Source organism: Rana temporaria, chromosome 4 (assembly GCF_905171775.1).
Source record: "Rana temporaria chromosome 4, aRanTem1.1, whole genome shotgun sequence".
Lineage (NCBI taxonomy): Eukaryota > Metazoa > Chordata > Amphibia > Anura > Ranidae > Rana > Rana temporaria.
Window position 1 is genome coordinate 83,688,866 of NC_053492.1, and position 27,173 is coordinate 83,716,038.

The 27,173-nt window shown below is 41.4% G+C and overlaps 1 protein-coding gene across 1 annotated transcript in view; it reads right to left on the minus strand.

Annotated features, from left to right (window-relative positions):
* The window catches only part of NBAS (NBAS subunit of NRZ tethering complex), a 975,710-nt gene that overhangs the window by 509,175 nt on the left and 439,362 nt on the right, over positions 1-27,173 (minus strand). The window contains exons 33-35 of the mRNA XM_040348578.1: positions 19,741-19,854; positions 18,321-18,478; positions 16,455-16,562 (exon numbers count right to left, since the gene is read on the minus strand). Coding sequence (XP_040204512.1) covers positions 16,455-16,562; positions 18,321-18,478; positions 19,741-19,854 — 380 coding nt within the window. The remainder of the gene's footprint in view (positions 1-16,454; positions 16,563-18,320; positions 18,479-19,740; positions 19,855-27,173) is intronic.

Consider the following 27,173-nt stretch of genomic DNA (forward strand, 5'->3'; position numbering starts at 1 on the left):
ATCATTTGTATTTCCAGCAATGAGATAGCAGGAGATGTGTAGGCTATGCTTATTATCAAATCCTAGGCTTTTATTCAATCCTTTCATGATAACGTCAAGTGGCTTTAGAACCCCATAAACAGCAAGTCCTTCTCCAACACAAAGAGTGTTTTTTCCTCTTGAACTGCACCTGCATTGCATGTAATGCCCAGCTTGGATAAAACTAATACTGAAGTTATTTTTTTTTTTTTTAAGCAGAACAGCACTACAGATACATGTTAATGCCGATTTATAGAGGTATAGCACAACACATCTATAGCAATATGAGAGTAATTTCAGTGGCCTGTATCTTCACAGGTCTCCCAGCCTTTTATGACATCTATAGAGTTGACAATCATAGGACATGAAACAAAGCATGAAGCCACAGTTACAGGAAACTGCTTAGGGCAGGAATTTCAAAGGGCATATCAGACACATAGAGCTAAGTAATTCACACATAACTTGAACCTCATTCTGCTCCACTAGCAATAGCTTGACAGATTAAAGCAGATGTAAACCTAACTAAATGACATTTTGTTTGCCAAGAGCTGGTTCACACTGGGGCGGCACAACTTCGGGGGCGACTCGGCAAGTCGCCCTGAAGACGACTTCAGAGGCGATTAGCAAAATGACTTCTATATAGAAGTCAATGCAAATCGCCCCGAGTCTCCCCCGAAGTCGTACAAAAACCTTTTTCTAAGTCGGAGCGACTTGCGTCGCTCTTATTAGAACGGTTCTGGTGAATAGAATGGGACGCGACTTGTCAGGCGGCTGAGTCGCCTGACGAGTCGCCCCAGTGTGAACCGGCTCTAAATCACTGTGCATCGTAAACTACCATTATTTGTTTTTAACGAAATACTTTTATCACAATTTTTCTATCCTATGTTGCATTGTGTTGCCACCTATTCATGTATGCATGCCCGCTAAAGATGGCTGCATGGCATTTTGCAGGGTGGGATTCTTGATGGTGACAACAGTGAACTATGACTCTGTATTAGGCGTTAAAAAAATCCCAGATCCCAAAAAGTTGGGATGTTGTGTAAAACCTCATACAAACATAATGCAATGATTTGAAAATCTCATGTACCCATATTTTATTGACAGCAGAAATAGAAATCATATAAGATCTTTACACTGAGAAAATGTACAATTTTAAGAAATAAATAAGGTAACTTTGAAATTGATGGCAGCAACAGGCCTCAAAAAGATGGGATAGAGCAACAAAAAGCTAGCAAAGTAAAACCACAGTAAAAAAATTACAGCATTGATGGTGCCTTTCCAGATGTGCAAGTTGCCCATTCCACATTCACTAATGCGCCCCCATGCCATTGGAGATGCAGGCTTTTGAACTGAGGGCAGATAACAAGCCAGAAGGTCCATCTCCTCTTTAGTCTGGAGTATAGGGCCACCCATGGTTGTCAAAAGAAGGTCAAATTTTGATTTGTATGAGCACAGGACAGTTTTCCACTTTGCAACAGACCATTTTGAATGAGCTATTAAAAATTGCATTAGTATACTAATGCTAATATGATATAGGATCGTGTGATCCTTGCACACCATTTCATGCAAGAAAACAGCACCTGTAGATTTAAGCCCAAGCTTCAACTGCAAGGGAAACATGGTATTGTAGCACAAGCACAAACAAGAGGCTTTCTGCAACCATTTTATTACACAGAGGGGTCCCCCTCAGATAGAAGATTAGCAACGTTTCTAAGAAAGCCCAATTACGAATGAAAACCATTATATATGTGGGCTTCTTGGTGTGCCTTTATTGTATGTGATGAGAACTGAAATCAGGCATATAGAAAAATGAAAATAAAGGAATTCAGTGAAACAATTAGGACAGGCCATCTGCAAGCACTGCAGAGAAGCTACAGTTGATTGAGAGTGATATGAAAAAGACACATATTTGAACGCTATTTCTGAAAGACTATTGATTTGTTCTTTAATTACACAGTCACTTAACATAGTGTATAATGGACAGATAATTAATCTGATACACTGGTAGATCAACAGAGTTAAGCATTCTCTAATAAAAGACAATGGCAGAGGGTTGTAATGATAGTATATATCTAAGGAACAAAAATGTTGATTTGTCACATAAAAAAAAAAAAATACACAAAGCTTTAAATGAAAGATCCAGCCATGAAAGCTGTGAACGTATAATATGGGGTTATGTGCACGTTTTGTGGTTGTGAGATGCAGAAAAAAAGCCTATGCTAAAAAAATTATCTTTTTAACGTTGGATACATTTGGAAAAGATTAAAACTACCAACAGATTCCCCCCTCACTTCTTGCTCTAGAGATACAATAGGAAATGAGAAGAAGTCTTACCAAAGTTGAGAAATTCCCCAGTAAGATAGCGGTCATTAGAACATGTGTCCATATGGAAGTTCTGCCTGAACCTTTGGGCCTGGTGACAACTCTAACAATTTAGATGTCCCCTCAGACTTAAAGGGATTGTAAAGGCACAATATGTGTTCCCCTAAATAGCTTCCTTTACCTTAGTGCAGTCCTCCTTCGCTTACCTCATCCTTCCATTTTGCTTTTAAATGTCCTTATTTCTTCTGAGAAATCCTCACTTCCTGTTCTTCTGTCTGTAACGCCACACAGTAATGCAAGGCTTTCTCCCTGGTGTGGGGTGTCGTGCTCGCCCCCTCTCTTGGACTACTGGAGAGTCAGAACGCCCACTAACACACAGCTCCTTTCTCTATCTGCAACGTAGAGAGCGTCCTGACTCTCCCGTAGTCCAAGGAAGGAGGGCGATCACGACACTCCACACCAGGGAGAAAGCCTTGCATTACGGTGTGTAGTTACAGACAGAAGAACAGGAAGTGAAAATTTCTCAGAAGAAATAAGGACATTTAAATGCAAAATCGAAGGATGAGGTAAGTGAAGGAGGACTGCACTAAGATAAATTAAGCTATTTAGGAGAAAAAAATGTACCTTTACAACCCCTTTAATAGCAATGGTCACCAGGGCAATTAGAGGGGTATATCTCCCAATTGGAGGTGATAAAAAAATAATTAACTTGAATAGCAATGGTCACCAGGGCAATTAGAGGGGTATATCTCCCAATTGGAGGTGATAAAAAAATAATTAACTTGACAAAGGGTCTAAACCTTACCCACACTCTCAAAGAAAAAAAAAAAAAACACACACACACCCCTTAGAACTCCAGCCATATATAAAAGGCACACATGAATTAATCTCTATATTCATAACATCATTAATACAATTATTATTTTTTAAATGCAGGCAGTGTAAGTGTCATGGTCAGGCTCAAAAAACAGTAGGTATAGCAGTAAAGGGACTCCCACGACTACTAGGCTTGGTATACAAGCAGGGCACCCTGGAGAATAATGCAGGCTTATCTGAGGTGCAGAGTCTAAGTACTAACCTGTGTTCACCACAGCTCTTAATGGTGGAGATGGGTTTGGCTGCATGTAAAAAGAGGGGGTGTAATGGCGCTTTTTAACTTGTCATCAGTGTGTGAGCAATTAGTTGTGGCTGCTGCGTAGATCTTTACTAGTTTTCATTATTTATTTGTAGTTCTTGTTGCCCTGGTTAGTGTGGTTTTGCGCATTTGTTTTCCCCATTTACATATTTGGCTGCATATAAGTACCATGTTGCAGTCCTCAGGATCGCACACCAGGAGGTGAGCAAGCCAGGGTCCAGTAGTAGATATAGCAGGTAAGGATCAAAAAGACGCATAGTCAGTAAAACAATCCAAAGTAGTTGCAGGTCGGGATCATGTTGAAGCATATTCGAGGAACGAGTCAAGGGTCAGAACCAAGTGGTAGTAAAGATACAGAGCAGGAAATACAAAAGCGAGATACAGGCTGGAGAGAGCACAACAATTTGGGCCAATAGGACTTGCAGAAACATGGCTTAAATCAGGAAGTTCCTGGGAGGAGCAAAGAGTTCAAGGTTCAGCAGAAGTCAAGGCACAAAGCAGGGTTGTCCAATGGATGAGAGAGTGCTCTACAGCATCTTAGGTAGCTCAGTGAGAAGAGTCATTGCCAGACACAGCAAAGATCCCAAGTTCAACTCCAGGGCCTGACTGTAAAGGTGAACACTTCACTTGGTATCGGTATCTTAAAGTTCATGTACACCAAAGCTCAGAGTGTGGGTGAGGATGTGGGGGATTGTGACTTGTAGAATGAGCCAATTTGTTGTGTGTCATTGTAATTAGCATGCTGATAGGAGAAGAGAGCAGTGTGACAAAGAGTTACAGTCATCAGTGGCCTGCTTCTCCTTTAACTATTGAGTACCTTAAGTGCAGGAAAGTTTCCTGCTAGACAAAGTTAAGATGTGTGGCAGACTGGATGTATAGCAATACAAGTCCACTGGCAAATAAACTATCTTCATATATGTATTTCAGGTATGCATTTATCAAAAAGAAAAGGGTGTGCATCTGTGGGAGGGGTCACTGTCAAATCAAACTGCATTGTGTACAATAGCTGTTTGGTCTACTAAACAAAGTACTGAAGCATCCATTAGTCCTCCAAAACTTCCCAGCAAAAAATGACCTTGAATAAAAATACACTCCTATTTTTCATATAAATGATATTTTAAGTACACAGAGCTCCCTCGCTCTGCAGCCGGTGCGGGTAAGCAGTGACTATGGTACCCAGCGGTGCACTAAAAGGCTGTAATTTGTGTGGTTAAAAGATCAGAAAACACAAAGGACGCTGAAGGGGAAACAAGTAAAGAACAATGAGATAAACATTTACAATGAAAAAGCCTGCTATAAGGCATTGGAAACCGAACAGAGAAATGTCAACTTGGATAGAGATTTCACATCTTGTATCATCTCCAGCAGCGCCTATTGTTTATTGAGCTTCCCCTAAAAAAACATCAATTTCCACAAGTTAAATAATAACACCTTATCAAACACAAAATCAGAGGACCTTTTAGGCAATTTCACTAGTAGTAGAAAAAGGGTATTATTTTACTACATTTATGACCCAAGTGTTTCTAAACTATAATGTCCCAACAAATCTAGTAAGTGAACCTATCAGGTCATTAAAGTCTCCCAAATAACAATACTCATTAATTGTGGTTACCTTGTGGTGCACGTATTTTTAGTAATCCTTACATGATTCTCTGTGCCCCTGAATGCACATGGGCAACTTCAGCTATGTCTCAAAGCTAACCACCCTCAGGTGATTCAGTGGTTAAATCAAGAGATGCACTACCAAATAATGAGGTCTCAACACTAAACAGTTCAACGAGAAGATGCTCAGCTAAGAACTGCAGGTAGGGCTTATGCATTGCATGAGGCTATGACCCAAGAGCTTGCCATATGCTTTTACAGAGCTCAGAAGCTCAAGCTGGAAAGTACACACACAAGTGAATTCCCCTCCTTCCGCTGTTTCTATCAGAACTGGTGTCTGAAAGAGTATATATATATATATATATATATATATATATATATATATATATATATATATATATATATATATATATATATTTATATTGTGGCAGAGTGTGCCCGTGCCACTGTTTAACATGGTGCTTTACGCCAGATTTTGTAAGAAGAAAGCACACTAATGGTACAGGTGTGTGTGCTGGCTTCAAATGAGAGCCAGAATTAGAGCTCAGAGCCCCACCCTAAAGAGGGGGTCAGTGTTTGAAGGGAGTCATAAGAGGTGCTGGTACACACCAAATTGTCCAGGACAGGACAGACCAAGGCCTGAGAGAGAGTCCATCAGGGACAGAGCAGTTGGGGAGCTGCAAGGCACAGAGCCGAGAAAAAGAATTTGTGCACGAACACTGGGACGTGTTTGATGGTCAGGAGGACCAAAAGGTACTAAGTTTCCAGAGGACCAAGCGGCTAAGAAGCAATAAAGCTGTCACAAGAGAGCCAGGAGGTTGAATGTTATGTATGTTGCATTGATGGTGAGAAGCTCCTGCGTGGGAAGACATACTTGTGTGAACTTTTGATGTTTGTTTAAATAAAAGTGGGAAAGAAAGCCTTGAAACCATTTCTGGCATGGAGTAAACTCACTGTTTGGCACTACCACTGAACAAAACAACAACATGTCACAATATACTGTATAGTATGTGTAATCACCCAGAAATGTTCAGGTTTTTAAAACTATGATTGCTTTATTTACTATTGCAGCATTAACTTAAAGTGGAGGTTCACCCAAAAACTTAATTTTTAACATTAGATTGAGGCTCATTTTGTCAAGGGGAATCGGGTGTTTTTTTTTTTAAATCGAAGCAGTACTTACCGTTTCAGAGATCTTCTCCGCCGCTTCCGGGTATGGGCTGCGGGACTGGGCGTTCCTATTTGATTGACAGGCTTCCGACAGGCTTCCGACGGTCGCATACATCGCGTCACGATTTTCCGAAAGTAGCCGAACGTCGGTGCGCAGGCGCCGTATAGAGCCGCACCGACGTTCAGCTTCTTTCGGGCTACTCGTGACGCAATGTATGCGACCGTTGGAAGCCTGTCAATCAAATAGGAACGCCCAGTCCCGAAGACCATACCCGGAAGCGGCGGAGAAGATCTATCTCTAAAACGGTAAGTACTGCTTCGATTTAAAAAAAAACACTCAATTCCACTTGAAAAAATGAGCATCAATCTAATGTTAAAAATTGTTTTTCGGGTGATCTCCCGCTTTAATCATAAATTACAGTCAATGCACTGACAACGTCCTAACATGACAACATGTCAGCACCTTGCAATTCAAGAACATTTTATATTCCAGGTGTATTGAGACAAGGTTTAATCTCTTGTTAGCTTCTAACTGCTGTCAGTGTTCCTAAGAGAGAAATCTCCATCTACTTCCCTCATGAACAAAAAGGTCAGCTAAGATCCAAGCTAAACACTCTTAGCTCCCCTCCCATGAAACATAGTCTTCATATTTTCATAGGAATAATGCAGCAGCAGGCTTCTGACACCATCATAATGGTGCCACTAGTGCCCTACAGGTTTCTTTGGGCCACATGTATTAATGTACTATGTGCTACCAAATGTTGGAAAAGCATGTTTATAAGGGGTAAAAGGTCATCTGAAAACAACATTTACCTGAAGGCCACACCCCAACTGGAAGTTTCTTAAAACATAAAAGTGTGTCAATCCTTATTGCTGTCTAGGAACTTATTGGAGAGATATAACCTCACTCCCTTACTTTCTGACAGCCTGTGAAGCAGGACGAGATATAAGGGGAGTGATTGTCACCATGACATAAATTCACAGACAACAATAACACTCAGCAACAGGTTCCACTATTCTCCAGGTTATAAAAAACAGTGGTAATGTTTTAGTCCCCCCTTATTTCCTGTCCTGGCACATGTGACTTCTCAACAAAACCCAACATACTTTAGGTTCGATGCCTCCCCCAAACATAAAAGGGTTTGTCTGGACTAAAGCTTTAAATATAACATATGATCAAATACTAAACAATGTAGCATTGATATAGTATTCATTTATTATTTGCAAATTTCCACATTTTAACTTTTAGGTGAACCTGTGAGAAAACAAATATGGAAGCTGCTATTAGTTCTCTTTTTTAAAGGTGAAGGTTCTGGAGCCATCATCCCAGTCCCTAGGCTTCACTAGCTCATGAGTCACTTATCTGAAACAAGAAAGCTAAATGTGACCCTAGAAAATATAACGAGTGCTACTCCAAGTGCAGGCATGCAAGAATGTTGAATGGAAGCTGAGCGCCCAATGGTTACATTCAAGCCCCAGGTCCTTGACCCATGAGGTATTAAAAAGACGATAAAAGGTGACAGCTCCGGAGCAGTCAATCGCCCAATGGTGATCCCCGTATTTCTATCATGCCAGTTAGGTCAATTTTTATTTGGTAGCACATTTTAAAACATACTGCAACGTAAACAAAATGCCATTATTTATTCTATGAAATGCATTTTAACCCTCTTGCACAACCATAAGAAGAGACACATTATGCACACAGATTACTTTGCTGCAGTTAACGTTTGACCAACATAGCTGCTACCGTTTTACAAAGCAATCAGACAGTTATTTTAAGAGACAGACTTCTGAGTTTATTATTGTACGGAGATGGTTGCGATTTTACTGGCTTCCCCAATTATCTTTAAACTGTGCTTGACTTTAAGTAACAAATCTTTATTAGTCAGTGTGGCCGAACAGCTGGAAGCTCAGAAGATCTTCGGCAGTGGAAGGCAGAAACACAAATAGGATGTAACAAAGGCAATTTCATAGAGTCTGGCCCAAACTGACCTTGAATAAACTAGCAAGCCTATAGACTTTCACCACAGCTACACAGATAAACAGACAGATAATTGCTTTTGTGGGTTTAGAGTGACTCTAGTAAAATAAAAAAAAGTAAACTCATTTTTGACATGGTAATGGCTGTGATCTACAAGTAAAATCTTTTTTTTTTTTTTTTTGTTCATAGGCATTATGTCCTTGTTCACTGTGTACAGCCCTGCAATAGCACTTGGCTACCCTGAGGAGTGGGACCACATTATCTAAACTTAAAATCTGAATAAAGTAACTCCTACTGAACTTGTACATTGCCTACATGCCCCATCAACTCCTGGCACATCTGTTAATAGGAGTATGTATCGGTAAACAGTATTCCTGGCCTTCCAACAATTATAGCATCCAATGCAAACACTCCACTGTGAGTAGAATTTACATTTCAGCTGGTACAGGAGGAAGACCACAGATAATTGGCACCTTTTACATTCAGAATATATGTAAACGTTAAAAGTTGAAGTCTGTTACTGACTTAGCGTGTCCCTGTTAAATCAACATATATTAATAATGTCCACACCCATTCTGTCAGTCCCCTTGTCTTCCATTAGCCTCCTAATCATGCCAAATACAGAAGCAGATCTACTCTGGCATAACTAATTAGCATCCTTCATCCCCAAATAAGAGCTACAGGATGCTTTAGCAATGCAAAGAGGGAGATTTACTAAAACTGGTGCACTCAGAATCTGGTGCAGTTGAACATGGTAGTCAATCATCTTTTAACTTCAGCTTGTACAATTAAGCCAATAACACCTGGAAACTGATTAGTTTCTATGCGTAACTGCACCAGATTTGGAATGACCCAGTTTTAGTAAATCTTAACATAGTGTGGTTGTAGTTCTTTTACACACATGAAATTAGGAAAATATCATTGAAAATTAGATGTTCAATAATGACCAGCTGGGAACAACACAAATTAAATATATATACTTACAATTTTATTATGACATCCTGAAAGAGATAGTATCTCAAATATCAATAATTACAAGATATCACAAATAGAATAGGCTGGTCATCCTCGAACACCCCATGTCCATAAATATATTTGCTTCAGTTCATGTTTGAATTCCTTGGGGTGATGACCACTTGCTATATAGGCAACCTGGTTAAGAGAGATTTCTCCCTTCCTCCATGACCTTTTTGCTGTTTTATAGTTCTTTTACACACCTTGGCTGACAGAAGGTATAAGCAGAAGACAAAGGCCCCGTTCACACCTGAGCAATTTTCTGCTTGTAGCTCTAAAACGCTCAATTGGCCCAATCCCATTCATTTCAATGGCCCTTGTTCACATCTGAGCATTCTGTCGCCTGAAGCTCAAAAAAGTACATGAACTTCTTTTTGACAGAGTACAAGCGTTTTTGGCCCTATGGCCTTTAAGAGAAATGCCCGATTTGAGCATTCTATGAGCGTTTTGTCACACATTTTCTCTCCCTCTCCTCCCCCTAGTGTGTTCTATTAGCTAAACAAAAACTCCTGAAGCTGTAAAACACTTGTAACACGCTAATACGCATAAAAAAAAAAAGTGCAACTATCAAATGCAGGCTTACTTTTGATATCAAGCAGTGGAGATGTGCCTCGCAATTAGAAAGAGTAATGTAAAGGGAGCCCATGCAATCACATAACAGATGAATAAAACAACATTTTATGATAAATAGGATACATTTTTTGCAGTGTATGATCAGTGAAATGGTTTAGGACTATGATAACATGCTCAGTATTGTATGAGTTTGAACAACCCTTAATGAAGAACTAAATCCCCAAAAATGAATACTTTGTAGAGCACCAATAGGATCAGACTTTTATTTTTTTTATTAATTTGCTTTGTTCATGTTTTCTCATAGAAATCATTTAAATGGACAATAGAAACATATGTGTATACAGTTAGGTCCATATATATTTGGACAACGGCATAATTTTTTTTTTTTTTCACGTATTTATCAAAACATATTCAATGTATAGTTGTATAATGGATATGGGCCGAAAGTACACATGCTCATGTCTAATTTAAGGGTATGTACCATCCAAATTGGAGGAACTGTTTAGGAATGACAGCTCTTTAAAATAGCCACCCCCCTTTTTCAAGGAACCAAAAGTAATTAGACAATTGAATCAAAAGCTGCTTTGTGGACAGGTGTGGGCTACTCCTTTGTTATGTCTTTATCAATTAAGCAGGTAAAAGGTATGGAGTGGATTCTAAGTGTGGTATTTGCATTTGGAATCTATTGCTGTGAACCTACATCATGTGTTCAAAAGAGCTGTTCATGCAAATGAAATGGGCCATTGTGGGGCTTCAAAAATGTTTGGTACATTCTGAGGAAAGAAGAAAGCACTGGTGAGCTCAGCAACATAAAAAAGACCTTGAACTTCCACGGAAGACAACAGTGGTGGATGATCACAGGATCTTCTCTATGGTAAAGAAAAACCCATTCACAACATCCAGACAAGTGAAAAAAGAGGTGGGTGTATCACTGTCAAAGTCTACAATCAAGAGGAGAGCAAATACAGAGCGTTCACCACAAGGTGCAAACCATTTATAAGCCTGAAAAATAGAAAAGCCAAAATAGACTTTGCCAAAAAACATCTAGAAAAGCCAGAACAGTTCTGGAAAAGCATTCTTTGGATGGATGAAACTAAGATTAACCTGTACCAGAATTACGGGAAGAATAAAGCATGGAGAAGGCTTTGAACAGCTTGTGATCCAAAGCACAAAATGTCATCTGTAAAACATGATGGAGGCAGTGTGATGACATGGGCACGCATGGCTTCCAGTGGCACTGGGTCATTGGTGTTTATTGATGATGTGACAGAAGACAGAAGCAGCCAGATGAATTTTGCAGTGTTTATAGATATACTGTCAGCCCAGATTCAGCCAAATGCAGCAAAGTTGATAGGACGGTGCTTCACGGTACAAATGGACAATTATCCAAAACACACTGCAAAAGCAACCCAGGAGCTTTTGAAGGAAAATAAGTGGAATATTCTGCAATGGCCAAGTCAATCACCTAATCTCAACAAAATTGAGAATGCATTCCACTTGTTGAAGGTAAAACTAAATACAAAAAGACCCACAAACAAATAACAACTGAAGACAGCTGCAGTTAGAACCTGGAAAAGCATCAAAAAGGAGGAAAATCAGTCCTTGGTCATGTCCTTGGGTTCCAGACTTTAGACAGTCATTGCCAGTAAAGGATTCTCAACAAAATATGAAAAATTAACATTTTATTTATGATTATATTCATTTGTCCAATTACATTTGAGCCCATGAAAATGGGGTGACTGTGTATAAACAATGGTTGCAGTTCCTCAAATCTACTTGGTATTTATGTTCAATCCCTTAAATTAAAGCTGGAAGTCTGCACTTCAAATTAATTTGGATGGACTGTTACGTTTTAATTTTATTCTAGTGGCATACAGAGCCAAAAGTATGAAACATGTGCCTGTGTCCAAATATATATGGACCCAACTGTGTGTGTGTGTGTGTGTGTGTGTGTGTGTGTGTATATGTATATGTGTGTATATATATATATATATATATATATATATATTTAAGAAAGGGCTTAAAGGATCACTAAAGGAAACAAATGTTTTAGCTAAATAGCTTCCTTTACCTTACTGCAGTACTGGTTTCATGTCCTTATTGTTCGTTTTTGCTTTGAAGTAGCTGTAATTCTGCTGTGATCTCCACACTTCCTGCTTGTCTGGCTCCTTATAACCACAGTACTGTGAGCTTTTCACGGTGGTCTAAGCTGTCATTACTGTGTGTCTAAAACTCCTCAGAACCAATCAGATTCATTTTAAAAACAAAACACTGCCCTGGATTTGTTTGTTTTTGTTCCGTGGGTCTCTCTACTTCACAGAAACATGAAACCAGTTTAAAACCGAAAGTGAAACTAGAGGCACATTATATGATTGAGTTTAATCTATTTTTAATCATTTTTAAAAGGAATCAGTTAACTTGTATGTCTCTATACCCTGTAAACAGTCATTTCAGCAAAAAAAATGTTTTCCTTTAGTGACCCTTTAACCCGTAGATATTATAGAAACATGTGAAACAAATGTTTGGATTTAGGCACACGGACCACATAATAGAACACCATGCCATTTCTGTAATGCACCTCTTCAGCAATGCACAATTCAGCTGGCTTAAATCAGCAAAGAGATGCAAGAGGTTCCAGTATTCTGCTCTGCATGAGCTGTGCTGCCCTTTAGTATATTACATTGAAGGGGAAAGGGCAGAGGCAGAAAAAAGTGTGACACACTTAATATATTTTAACAAAACGGCTCCCCTTGTGTTCAATTACTCCCAGTGTTAACCAATCAGCTGTTATACATGTATGTACATTTATAAACAGATCTGTGCAACCAATTTGATTGAAAAGTAAAAAAAAGGAAATAAACAATATTTAAAAAGTCCTGAAATTATGAATATCTAAACAAGGGAGGAAACTTCTAGTCAAATTCTTCCTATCACCACATTATTAATGCATGCTCTTCTTGTTTTACAGTACTCCAGTTGAACTATATGTTCCCACCACCTAATATAAGGGGGGGGCCACTCACCAGGTAGCTTTGGGCCACTAGGCCACAGTTTATATGGTTGATCCTAAGCTTGGTATATGCTTCCTTTGCTCTTATGTCCAATATTACCAGCAGGGAAGTCCCAAAATGAGAAAACAATAGCACATTAATCATGAAATACATTTAAAATAGCTTGTTAAAAAAAAATGAGCCAATACACTTGCACTTTCATGTGCCATGAAGCAGCATCCACTGTGTAATGCTTGAAAAGTTACAATCCTCGTGGCTGCTTGTCCCTCTAAGTTGGGATGTGACATCAGCAAAGCCCTATATACTCCCTAATGCTGTCCCATTGGATAACTATTCTATTGGGTGTCTCCAAATATGCTAATGACATATAGTGAGGATATATCGGTAGCAATGTAAGTGACAATTTTGGATACTCATGCAATACACATAATTTTCAGGGAAATTAAAAGGTGTACTTTTTATTCCAAATCAAGGTTATAATTGTATTACTCTATTAAACATCTTCAAATTCACGTGGCCCAGTACAAACTTGTCCAGCTTTACTGCAATAGGCTATATTACAAGTACATCTACATAATCCATGTTACAATAATATGTTAAATTTACCTTGATAAAACAGATTTTTGCATACAATTTTCACTATATAATCCTGTGATACCTATTATGATAGACCTATGTTAAGAGCCATTCTGTTAGCTATTTGACCTACACTACCCTCTAGTGGCTATAGAGGACGCCTTTCTGGTGAAATGCATTGAGGTCTAACCAGTAGCAGAACTTCCGGGTCTTTGCTGACTTCACGTCCGACCCAGGTGGAACGCACACCGGCTTAGAGGGACGAGCAGCGGCGAGGATTGTAACTTTCCAGGCATTACACTGTGGCTGTGTCTTCATTGCACATGGGAATGTGAGTGTATTGGCACATGTTTTTTAACAAGCTATTTGAAATAAACATATTGCATGATAAATGTGCTATTGTTTTCTCATTTTGGGACTTCCCTGATGGTGACATTGGACATAAAAGCAAAGGAAGTGGATGTCAAGCAATTTACTAAGCTTAGGATTAACCATATAAGTGGTGAGGGTCCAAGTGGCCCAAAGTTTTTTGCTGTATTAGGTGAAGGAACACATCATTTAAGTGGAGCACCATAAAACGAGAAGACCATGCATCACTAATGTGCATGTGGTGATAAAGAGGTTGACTAGAAGCTTTCGCCCTTGTTTAGATATTCATATTTTCAGGACTTTTTTATATTGTTTATTACCTTTTTCACTTTTCAATCAAATTGGTTACACAGATCCGTTAATACATTTATATACATGTTGTATATGGTTATTTGAATACTCACAAACCTGATTTTGAGCGACCGCGCCCCAACACACATATTACACACTTGATAGTGCAGCTCATCTTCTATTGCAAATAAGAGTGGTGCAAGTGATAAATACATTTAGACATTTCAACAACTACTAGTTTTAGATCTGACAGTTTTAAAGCCTAACTCCTGGCACAAAAATATAATTTAAAGGCCAGTCCACACTATAGAAATGCAGTCCGGATGAGTTCCAGATGCTTTTCTGCATGCATGTTTTTGACGCATTCCAGTGCATTTTTGATGCAGTCCAATGCGTTTCTGATGTAGTCGAGTGCGTTGTCCTCCCCTTTTTTTTTTCTTAATAGGGACATGTGTGTTCCAGTGCACTTTTGATGTTTTTTTTTACAGCGTTCCAGTACAGCCCAGTGCAGGAAAAATGCAGCATGTTCTACTTTTTTTCTGGCACTGGAACTGCAAACACTGGTGTGAACTATGTCATTAACCACTTGAGATCTGCGCTATGGTCGAAAGACATCCACAGCGCGGCTCTCAAGTGCCGGGTGGACGTCCCTGGACGTCCTGTTGTTGTTGTTCCCTGGGCGCACCGCTGGGGGCGCGCAGCGGGGAAACAACGTGCCCGGCGCATCGTTCGGGAGCCGATGCGAGTGCCTGGCGGCCGCGATGTCCGCCAGACACTCACGATCGTCGGTAACACAGCAGGACGTGGAGCTCTGTGTGTAAACACAGAGCTCCACGTGCTGTCAGGGAGAGAGGAGACCGATCTGTGTCCCTTTACATAGGGACACAGCATTGGTCACCTCCCCCAGTCAGTCCCCTCCCCCCACACAGTAAGAACACAATGAGGGAATACATTTAACCCCTTCCTCACCCTAGTGTTAACCCCTTCACTGCCAGTCACATTTATACAGTAATTAGTGCATTTTTATAGCACGGATAGCTGTATAAATGTGAATGGTCCCAAAATTGTGTCAAAAGTGTCCGATACATCCGCCGCAATATCGCAGCCCTGACAAAAAAAATCGCAAATCGCCATTACAAGTAAAAAAAAACAAAAATCAAAAATCTATCCCCCATTTTGTAGGCACTATAACTTTTGCGCAAAAACCAGTCGCTTATTGAGATTTTTTTTTTTTTACAAAAATATGTTGAAAAATACGTATCGGCCTTAACTGAGAAAAAAAATAGTTTTTTTTAAAAAAAATTGGCATATTATTTATTATAGCAACAAGTAAAAAATATATATATATTTTTTAAAATTGTCGCTCTTTTTTTGTTTATAGCGCAAAAAATAAAAACCGCAGAGGTGATCAAATACCACCAAAATAAAGCTCTATTTGTGGAGAAAAAAGGACGTCAATTTTGTTTGGGAGCCACGTCGCACGACCGCGCAATTGTCAGTTAAAGCGACGCAGTGCCGGAAGCTGAAATTTCGCCTGGGCACGAAGGGGGTTTATGTGCCCAGTAAGCAAGTGGTTAAAGACCATATAACCTACTTCCCTTGCATTTTTGATGCAGAAAAAAATAAAATAAAAAAACACACTGGACTGCATGTGGTGTGAACTGGCCATAAATGTATTATTCAATAGCCGCAAAGGATATAAATAAACTTTGCATTGCCTTTGCAAACCAAGATAATACAGTACTTTGTAAAATAAAAAATAACAGCAGTGACTGGTATTTATCATATGCCTTGTTTCCACTGCACGGATCGGTTCGGGTCAGAAAGAATGGAGCGGTTAGAATGGGACCGGTCTATTCTGCAGAGCATTTCCACTGCAAATCGGACCATCCGGGACCATGCAAGGTTTAGAAAAAAAGCCTAGCACGTCCACCAATCAGTGAGATGTATTTGTAGGTCTGCCCTAATGGAACCGTTCCATTCTCTATGGCCCCACATCTGAAGCAGGACCCAGAATGGTCCGGTACGGTTCGCTTTTATGGCACGCTTTCATAATGGAAACACCCAAAAAAGCGTACCGAACCGAACCGTACCGAACCGATCCGCTCAGTGGAAACGAGGCAATAGGAAGCTCCTGCACAGAGACAAAGTTTTACTGTGGACTACTACACAGTTCACATCAAGATGCAAATTCATGCCTCTAGTAGTTAGACAATATTTGCTTATCCTAGAGTTCAGCTTTAAACAAAGGCTTTTAAATTAACCTGGATTGTTTTTTTTATGAATGAAAAAACATTTCTTGCAAATCAGTAACAGGACCATGCAGAGTAACTATTTAAATAAGATAAGCACTCCTGCACACATACACGCAAGAAAATGAACAGCACATTACCGGACAGGTGTCTTTGGCAGCCGGCACAGCAGGTCCAAAATGTTGTGAATTCCCCATCCCGTCTCCATCACCCGGCTGAATCTGGTAATTTACTCTTTGATAGAGAATCTGTAAAAACAGCAGGTCGCAGAAAAGAAAATGGACACTATCATTACTGTGTTTGTTTTACAGGAATTACCTGGGATATAACAAGCTGAAAAAAATCAATGTGGCACGCTCCTGCATACATTTCACAATATTACAATGTACAATACTTGGGCACAGAAAACTGAACTGTCCGTTTTGTACAGAGTTCCGCTCCTTTTTATTTTACAGTATATCTCCATCTTTGTTAAACCTGATATTGCAAGCAGAGTAGTGAATATATAGAATGAAAGTGAACTTTGTATCAATGAAAGGATGTAAAGCTAATTTAAAGCCATAGTAAACCACAGTTTTTTTTTTTTTTTCATCTGCAAGACAATGTCATAATGTGCTAGTAGCATCGCCTACTAGCACATTATGTGAAATTTACCTTAGAACATAGCCCTCCAGCGACACACTGTCACATCTGAAGGTGTTTCCATCTTTACCCGGTCTTCCTTCCAGGTTCACGGACTCCAACTGTGGGAGTGGCTGGAGCGGCAAGGACATCACTCCTGCATGTATGTGGGAGTTCCTGCTTATGGCACAAGACTCTGAAGAAACATCCTGGGTGGCGTTCCTTCAGAGCACATGCGCCGGTGACATCACTGGCTGCATCTACAGTAAATATTGCCTAAACGGTGGACATTTAGGAGATATTTCCAGTACCTACAAGTAAAAATTATGCATGGGAGTTTACTTTCACTTTAACCACCCTAGAAGCAAACACTAAGGCCTCATGGGCATGTTTTGGGCATCAGACTTTTTTTTTTTTAGATTAGTTCAGTGGCAAAAAAAAAAGTTTTTGGAGAAAAACACTGACAGCTCCTAAACTTTTTTTTTTTTTTTTTGAAGTGGAGGCCTGAACCTAAACTATACCAGGCCACATGCCCTCAACATGGGGGGGCAAGGGCCTCTTCCCCACAACCCTGGCCAGTGGTTGTGGGGATCTGTGGGCACAGTGCACCTCGGCAGGTTTAATAAAGCTGAAATTTGCAGATCAAGTAAAGGATACCATACAGAGTACCAAGGGAATAGGTGTTCATTTGACACAGAAGTCATTTTGCCAACTGCTATACTCAGGTACCTTTTTCATGCGCACACTTAGAGGAAATTCATATACTTACATTCATACCAGGTTAGCTTTCAATAGTATTAATCACTGACCATGATAATACAGTACATGTGCTTTAAAACGGAAATGAAAACGGAGTTAAAAAAAAAAAAAGTAAAAATGCCCCTTCTTCTTTCATTCAAAGTGTAATAATTACTATATTTCTCATGGGGCATGCTTAGTACATCAACATATACAAAGTAAAGTAGTCAAAAAAAATGTACATACATGTTATTATGTTACAGCCCTGCCCTACAGTATCATATCTGCTTCAGAGCAAAGGTGAACTTTTTTGTTAAGAATGTCTGAAAGGATTAAAAGGTCAATCCATTCAGACAGTTCTGACTAGATGCCAGAGGTCTGATCTTCCAGTTAGCCGTTTCTATCTCCCCAGACCTTAGTGGAGAGATCTATGCACCTGAGATTCCAGCTTCACAATCCCTATGCAATCAACGTTCTCAGACTTTTAGTTAACATTTTCTTTTATTTCACATTCTAAAAAAAAGCAGCTAGAAAAGCGTCAGCTTGTGGATTGCTGCACGATATAAACCAGCAGACGAACTAACCCTTTAAGCCCTTGAACCTTTTGGTATCTTTCACCATACAAAGATAAAGTATAAAGTACATACCTCTGTTTGTAATGAGCTACTAGAAGCAAGCAATGCCTGTATTGCACAAGGAGGACAATGAGTCAAAGCAAATGCCATAAGTTCTTGCCGTGTTCCCAGGTCATCATAGTTCTCACATTGTCCCAGTTTACTGCATACTTCCCAGCTGTCACTGTACCCTGAGAAATAGAATGGTATGACTAATATACAACAAACCATATTGCAAAACTTTACTTACAGATGGTTAGGACCGGTGCCACCACATACATCATAGAACAGAGGGGTGAGATCTGCCTGCACTGATGGCAATGGTAAGGCTGCATTCAAGACACATGTGAGGCTGCATTAATGGCAATGGTGAGGCTATGCGTGTTATACGCCTATAAATATGGTATATCCAAATAACACACCCAAGCTCATCCTTAGTCTTGAGCAGCACTCAGGGATTCGTTGGGGCCACAAAAGAGATATATACAGTGTATCCAAATAACATGCCCAAGCTCATCTCTTCACCACACACAGCAACAAATGCAAGAGAAGTCTAGTTGGGCAGTGTATTAGTGCTCGAACAAACACACTTAGAGCCCATTCACACCTAGGCGTTTTGTCGCCTGTAGTGTGACGCCGCTGCCGCCCCGACACGCCAGAGGGATGATTTAACATTGCCCTCTATGGAGATGGTTCACATCTCCACGCCGAACGCCTGCCACCTGAAAAAAAGTCCCGGACCTTTTTTTCAGGCGGCTTTCGGCATAGGAGATGGGAACCATCTCCATAGGGGGACAATCTAGGAGCAAATCTAGGCGGACAATCTCGGCGTTTTGTCGCAGCAAATCGCGGTACAAAACCCCGCTATTTGTCGCCGCAGTTCGCGGGACAAAACGCCGCGATTTTGTCCGCCTAGATGTGAATGCAGCCTTAGACCGAATTTTAATGGTTCAAAGAATGTCAGGCAAAACGGTTGGCCCTCACGCATGTTCACTTCCTCAAATCTGGCCCTCTTTGAAAAAAGTTTGGACACCCCTGACCTACACCTTAAAATTACCCAACTACCCTTTTCCTTTTCTTCCTTTGACTTAAAGATGTTAAAGTCAAACCACATTGTTTTTTGAACACTTGCTGAAACCAGTTACAGGATTGATTAATACAATTCCTTGTTTACCCTCTTTATTGGCTCTTAGGACCCCAAACTATGCTTCATCATACCCCTCCTATTTTCTTTATGGTTTAAGTTAGAATGATTGTATGCCTATAGAGTGAGAATTATTGATCACTAAATAATCTCAAAACCATGATGTAAACAGATAAATATGTGTATTTTCATACTCAAGAAACAATGTCTAACTTTCCTTTATTTTCTGTATTATGTTAAAAAACACTAAAAATCATTTGAATTAAAAACAGTAGATTAGATACATAAAAATAGTATACAATTTACTACCTGTGGCCATGAGCTCTTGGCAGTGCCCATTGGCAGCCTTGTAATCTTGACACTGAAGCGATTGTTCAGCTAGAAGTGTAAGAACTTGACCCTTCCTCTCCATCTCTTCATTTTCTGAAAGGGGAAAAAGGTAAGAAGGGAAGAATTGTGAAATGAGAACTTCACTACAACAATGAAAGTGAACCTGACATAAAACAAGGGGACATTTGTTTTGTGAATCTATGCAACAAGTAAAAGCTAAATTGTAATAAATATTTCCTATCACACATAAACATGCCTTTAGCTGTCTAGATCCCAGGGGAGGGCTGGCAGGGGGGGCAAGGTGGAAATCTCCCCCCGGGCTGGTGACACTATGCACAGCCATTGGCTGCCACTACCAAATGCTGTTTTTGGAGAGCAGGAATATGCCTGCTGGAGCTCTGTTCACATAGGTCACGGCCGCTGCTCACCTCCCACTGTGCAGCCGTGCCTGCATCAGCTCCGAGGTAGATGGCTGCAGAGCTGAGCTATGTCTCGTCTCACACATAGCTCGGCCTCAGCGCACACCAGCGCTGACATCCCCTTCTCTCTCTGCACAGACACGAGGAGAGATAGAGCTCATCTGCTCCTCCTCCTTCTGAGTCTGCCCTGCCCACACTCCCCGGGCATGTGTGGGCACTGGACAGGAAGTCTGAACCTCAGCCTCCATCGTGGTAAGCTCATCCTCTCTAGTCTCTCCTGCCTCCCAGTGTATAAAAAGGGGTGCCCTGTGGACTTTGTTAAAGGGGAGGGGAGGGGCAGGCTTTGGTGAGCAGAGACCCTCTTTACACAATAGTCCACAGCATGCACCCTTAAATCAAGTTTCGCAGAACACCCCTTACATCAGATCTGATATGGGGTCTGTGCAGACTCTGATGTAAGGGGGGCCTCTGTGCGGACTCTGATGTAAGGGGAGGCTCTGTGCGGACTCTGATGTAAGGGGAGGCTCTGTGCGGACTCTTGCGATCTTGAAAAATCTTAGACTGTTTTCCTCGATCCATCACTTTTCCACGCTCTATGGGCCACTTGACTGGACTTGCCCCCCAGGCCTAAGGCTGCCAGCCCTCCCCTGCTAGATCCCATTATATTTCCTCTTTCAGCCTTGATGTACAACTTAATAAATATATGCATTACAGAACATCCAAACTGTCACCTCAAGCAACCCCAGTATAAAGAAAGAGTGCCAATGTTGCTGGTTTATTTTAGCTGAGTCTAAGGCCGGGTACACACGGACAAACATGTATGGTGAAAGCGGTCCGTCGGACCGTTTTCACCATACATGTCTGCCAGAGGGCTTCTGTACGATGGTTGTACACACCATCGTACAGAAGTCCGCGCGTAAACAATACGCGGGGCGTGTCCGCGGTGTCGCCGCGTCGATGACGCGGTGTCGCCGCGACAATGACGCGGCGACGTGGGCGGCCCGCCTTTAAAATGCTTCCACGCATGCGTCGAAGTCATTCGACGCATGCGAGGGACGGCGGGCGCCTGGACATGTACATGTCCGAGCGGGCTGAATTCCAGCGGGCTGTTTTAAAACAAGTCCAGGAATATTTGTCTGCTGGGAAAAGGCCCGGCGGGCAGATGTTTGCTGGAATTCGGCCCGCTCGCGCCCACACACGACCAAACATGTCTGCTGAAACTGGCCTGCGGGCCAGTTTCAGCAGACATGTTTGGTCGTGAGTATGGGGGCCTAACAGATACCATTCTTTTAGAGAAAAAAAAACAATTAGAATGATTAGAACATTATATTTGATAGTTATATAGGTTGAAAAAAAAAAAAGACAAATGCAGATTTAATCCATGTCTCAATAAGTTGAAATATATGATATCATTTTAATGCATATAATCCTCATGTGAACCAGCCCAGCTTCCACATACACCCAGGTACCAACAAGGAGTGTACATTTTGCTGGCCACTGCTACTGCAATGTTTACTAGACCCAGCATGCCGTAACTTTCAGATGATTGGGTGCATGCACTGAGCTGAAGACAGGGGAGGGTTGATTGTAACAAACTATTTTTCCACAAGCCCTACTGACCCTATCTTCAGATGGACTGCTCAATCAGCTCAGTGCTCAGCGGGATCTAAACAGGCTGATGGTTGTTCTGTACACAACAGACCAATCTCTGCAAATTATGTACACCATTACATTGTGTTTTTCTTTTTGCAGCCTTCAGGGAAATTGGCATTTGCAATAAAAGCACAGTTAAGAAGTTTAGGTTTACCTGCATGCTAGTTCATTTATTTAAAATTGTGTTCATAGTAAGTGGGTCAGAGGAGATGCAGAAATACAGAAAAACAAAGCAAATATTTATCAAAGTATCAAATACTTGAAAGGATAATTAATGTGCAGCTAACCTAGTTTATTATGCATAAACCTAGCAATCTATAGACTGGACTAGCATGTGACAAACAATCCTACAATTCTACTTATAGGAGTTAAAAATGTAATATGTGTATTACATATTTTCAGAAGAAAAAATATATATATATTATTGGCTATGCATAGTATCAATGGAGGGTATTGTGCATTTTACAGCAGTGACAACGTTCTTGGCTGTAAAGGAGATACGGGTTTAGCTCCGCCTTCAGTTTCTGGGTTTAAATACTGAATAAAGCCTAACTGTGGGGACTGCCAACATCATTAACCCCTTCATGACCACCCAAAACGTATGTGCATCAGCAAAAGGGTGGGCTTTAATGCCCACATATGCCTCGCTAAGACCCCTGTCACACTGAGGGCATTTTGCAGGCACTATAGCTTTAAAAAATAGTGCCTGCAATCCGTCTTAAGACCCCTTTCACGCTGGAGAATTTTGCAGGCGCTATAGCGTTAAAAATAGCGCCTGCAAACCGCCCTTAAACAGCTGTTACATTCACTCCAGTGTGAAAGCCAGAGGGCTTCCACACTGGACCGTTGCGCTAGCAGGGCGGTAAAAAAGTCCTGGTAGCCGCATCTTTGGAAATCAATAGGACAGCGCGGCTATACCGCTCGCAATGCGCTGCTTCAGCACCCTTTCTCGACCACTAGAGAGGGTTAAAAGTGCCCTGCTAGCGGATGAAATCCCCCAGAAAAAGCTGCGTTTTACGGACGACGCTATGGGTGGCTCAGTGTGAAAGGGGTCTAAAACACCTGCTCTATTGTCTCCATTGTGAAAGCCAGAGGGCTTTCACACTGGAGCGGTGCGCTAGCAGGGCATCAGGAAAAGTCCTGCCAGCAGGTTCTTTGGAGTGCATTAGCAGCGGTGAAATCAATGGGCAGCACTGTATTACCACTGGCAAAATGCTGATGTAGCGGCGCATTGCGGGTGGTATTAACCCTTTTTTGGTCGCTAGCGGGGGTTAAAAGTGCCGCGCTAGTGGCGGAAATGCGCCGCAAATATGCCGGTAAAATAGCTGCGTTTTACCGCTATTTTACCGCTGACGCTATGGGTGTCGACAGTGTGAAAGGGGTCTAAGTGGCCACCACTTATATGCTGAAGGTATTCTCACTGTATGCTCCTAGCACAAAGACCAATCTGTCAAAGACAGCTTTCGGTCTGGGCTAAAGTCTGGTAGCTGGCGGGACCAGCTTCCGCTCATGTGACAGTGGTCACGTGATCGATGATCCTTCCCGTTACACCTTTCAAACTGTTTAAAGGGACCCTGAGGTGTGAATGGATTAAAATAGCTGATAAAGGATCTATTGCTCATTTATTTCCCCAGGATGATATAACACAGTGTAATACTTATTATAAAAGCCAGTTCCTGGTGCCCTTGAGCTGGAATATGTGACAAGCCATATCCCTACACTTATGATGTGGCCACTGTGTGTGAGAGGGGTCATGACAACACCAGCCAATAAATGGCAGGAGGAGCAGTCATTACAAACCAGCAGGAAGGAAGATCACATAAACATGAATTTAGAATTCTGGATGTAGCCAAGAGACGGCTATATTTGCCTGTGATCAGGGGACACTGTACAGTGTTACTGTTGTGAAGCTTTTTTCTCCTAGTGTTCAGCCTGAACTCTGTGCTTTTGAATATAGAGTGACTGAAAAATGGGAAGCAAAGCATCTTGGGACGTGTAGTCCAGGGAGCCAGGGTTTACTTTCAGCTGGACTGTTTTGAACTACAACTATCAGTCGGCTGGGAGGGAAGAACAAGATGATGGGAGAGGAGATAAAAGGCTTGTGAGCGGGCGGGCTCTTTCTCTTGGGACCCCGGCCTGGATCTGCAAGCAAGGACTCTGTGTCTGAGGGTGCTGTGGCCGAATTGCGGCCTGTGCAAGAAAGAGTCATTGGCCCAGATTCAGGTAGATTTGCGCCTTTTTTACGGAGGCGCAGGGCAGCGTTTTTGCCCTGCGCCCCCCCAAATTTCCTGCGCTACCCGCGATTCACGGAGCAGTAGCTCCATAAATTGCGTGTGCGACGTGCGACGTGCATTGCGGCAAATGATGTCGCAAGGACGTCATTTGCTTCCAAGTGAACGTGAATGGCGTCCAGCGCCATTCACGAATCACTTACGCAAACGACGTGAAATTCAAATTTTGCGACGCGGGAACGACGGGTATACTTTAGCATTGGCTGCCCCTACTATTAGAAGGGGCAGCCTTACGCTAAACACGCCGTACGGAAACTATGTAACTTGCGTACGCAGGGCTCGCGCAACGTTGTGAATCGGTGTTAGTATGCAATTTGCATCCTATACACTAAGCACAACGGGAACGCCCCCTAGCGGTAATCGCAAGAATGCAGCCTAAGATATGCGGGCATAAGAGCCTTATGCCGCGCAGATCTTAGGCTGCAGTCGGCGTAGCGATGTTCCTGAATCAGAAGCATTCGCTACGCCGGAACAAGTAAGCAATTGCGCTGTGTAACCTATGGTTAAACAGGCGCAATTTGCTTCTTGAATCTGGGCCATTGTGTGTGTGTTTGAGGAACATCCATTATCAGCATCTTATAGTTGTACCGTGGCAGCCTGGAGGCCGCTCCTGCTCCTTCCACATCAGATCCAGCTGGTCAGACGCCATCCTCTGAGCCAGGACCCAGAGAGAATCGCTGTAAAGTTTCCACATCTCATCTTTAACACCACCAGTCACAAGCAAGGAACCTGCCCATCTTCTCCTAATAGACATTGCTTGCAATGTTGTCGCTCTTTCATTGCTTACACCAATAGAACTGTGTGTCACATTACACGTGGTCGATCAGCTACAGTGTGCATCTTGTGTCAGAGTATCACAGGCACACTTTGCACCCCTCGCCTGCTAAGACACACCAGCCTAAGTTGTTTCACCCTGCTATACAGAACATTCTCTGACATTATTCACCTAAGTGCTAGCTGAAGATTCAAGGATGCTACTTCTTTATAGGAACTACATTCAACCTTCCCCTCTTTACAAGCGATAGATATTGCAAAGGCCTTAATTTACCTGTGAATTTATTTCGTAAAGGAGCAGGTTAAGGTTTGCAAGTTAAACTGTTTGTTGAAGTACAGTAGGGAGTGGTCTGACCCAGATAAGGACATTCCCATGCCCTCCTTCTGCCTGTTCACATAGGTTTCATATGTCTAAGCAGAGTTTTAACCATATTGAATTGTCATTTATATTCTGTCAGATATAGTTTGTTGTTAACATTGCCTCTATCATCAGTAGTGCTTGCTATAGGTTCTTCTATAGAGGACAAGCTTATGTCCTTCACCTCTAATGTCTTTGTTACACCAGTAAACAAAGCTTAACTGTTTCACTAGACTTGTGTGTCTTTAATTATCTTTATTACTGATACAAATGTCTGAACCCAGGTTGTCAGAGGTGGCGGAGGACTTGCAGGGTCGGGACAACCAGTGGGGTACCGATTCAAATAGCAGCCCTCACTGGGGTAGCACTACATAATTTTAATGGGTTTATAACCTTTAAGGATGATGGTTTTAAAAAGTGTTTTTCAAAGCCATAAGACCTTTTGTCCAGACTGGAGGAAAAGAAAGTAAACAATAGATATTTAAAAAGTGGGAAGAGGATGGGGTATTGTTTGACGTAGCATGTCTTGAAGCAATTGGAGCCATGCAGAATGAACTTTAGATTGTAGCAGAGTTCCACCCAAAAAATTGAACTTCTGTTTTAAGGGAAGGTGACACCCTAACATGCCACATCTGGCATGTCATTTTTATTTATTTTTTTGGAGGGGGAGCAGAAACCCTCTTTTTAGGGGGTTCCAGCTCCCACTATCTCCCTGGGCACTGCGGCACCAGAAGGAAGTTCACCTCTCGGCAATAATCTGGGACACATCACAGGTCCCAGATGATTGCTGGGCTAGTCACGATGTGCAGCGCGGCTCGCTCAAGCACAGTGCGCAAAGCCACAGCCGGGCGTCCACAGTGACAATGCCAGCATGGCGGAGAGAAGGGGGAGACAAGCGGGGCTTCATTCCCCCGCATTGCTGGACCCTGGGACAGGCAAGGGTCCAATTATTAAAAGTGAGCAGCTGCAGTATTTGTAGCTGCTAACTTTTAATATATACTGTATTTATTGGCGTATAACACTCACTTTTTTACCCTGAAAATAGAGGGTAAACTGTGCCTACGTGTTATACGCAGGGGGCTGTGGAAAGTTTTTTTTTCCTGAAATTTCCCTTTTAAAGTTAGGGTGCGTGTTATACGCCTGTGCATGTTATACACCAATACAGTATATATATATATATATATATATATATATATATATATATATATATATATATTTATTAGTAGTAGGAGGAACTTAGCAATTAGACAAGAGAGGTTAAAAGGGACACAATAAAGGAGAAAAATGCACAAAAATATAAAGTCTGATAATACACTGTGCAAGAATAGTAAAGTCCTAGATGAAGCAACAAAGCATAAAGTCAGGGAGCGGAGTGAGTAAGGAGACCGTAGAAAGGCTACATCTCCATTTGGATGACAATTTGCACAGAAATGATTATAAAACAAAGATCTTTGGCCACACATGGACTGATGAGCTTTGGGCCAAATGGATACGGTTAAGTCAGTCTGGCACTATAATTAAGCAGAGAGAGAATTCACATACATCAACCTAGCATAATCTAAACCCAAATAAAGAAGATGTTAGGCACTGAACAAATTAATGTTGTGTGTTCTCCTTTTGCTGGCTGTCGTTAGAGATCTCCATTTAACCACACTGTCCCTGTTGTGACAAAATAAAGGAAAAGTTATGTGCTAATGACGGTACGAAGCAGTGGGAGTTATAGCTGAAGTAGCACATTTATAATGGAACTTCACAAATTATTGCCGACTTTCTTATTCAGAGCGGAGATAGCACTGAACAAACAAAGCATGATGTCCTAATCAACAAATTACCTGCGCACTGTTTACAGGGCAACCTTATCTCTAAACACCACCACAATGAACAGAATACGAAATATGGGTTTTATATCAAGATGAG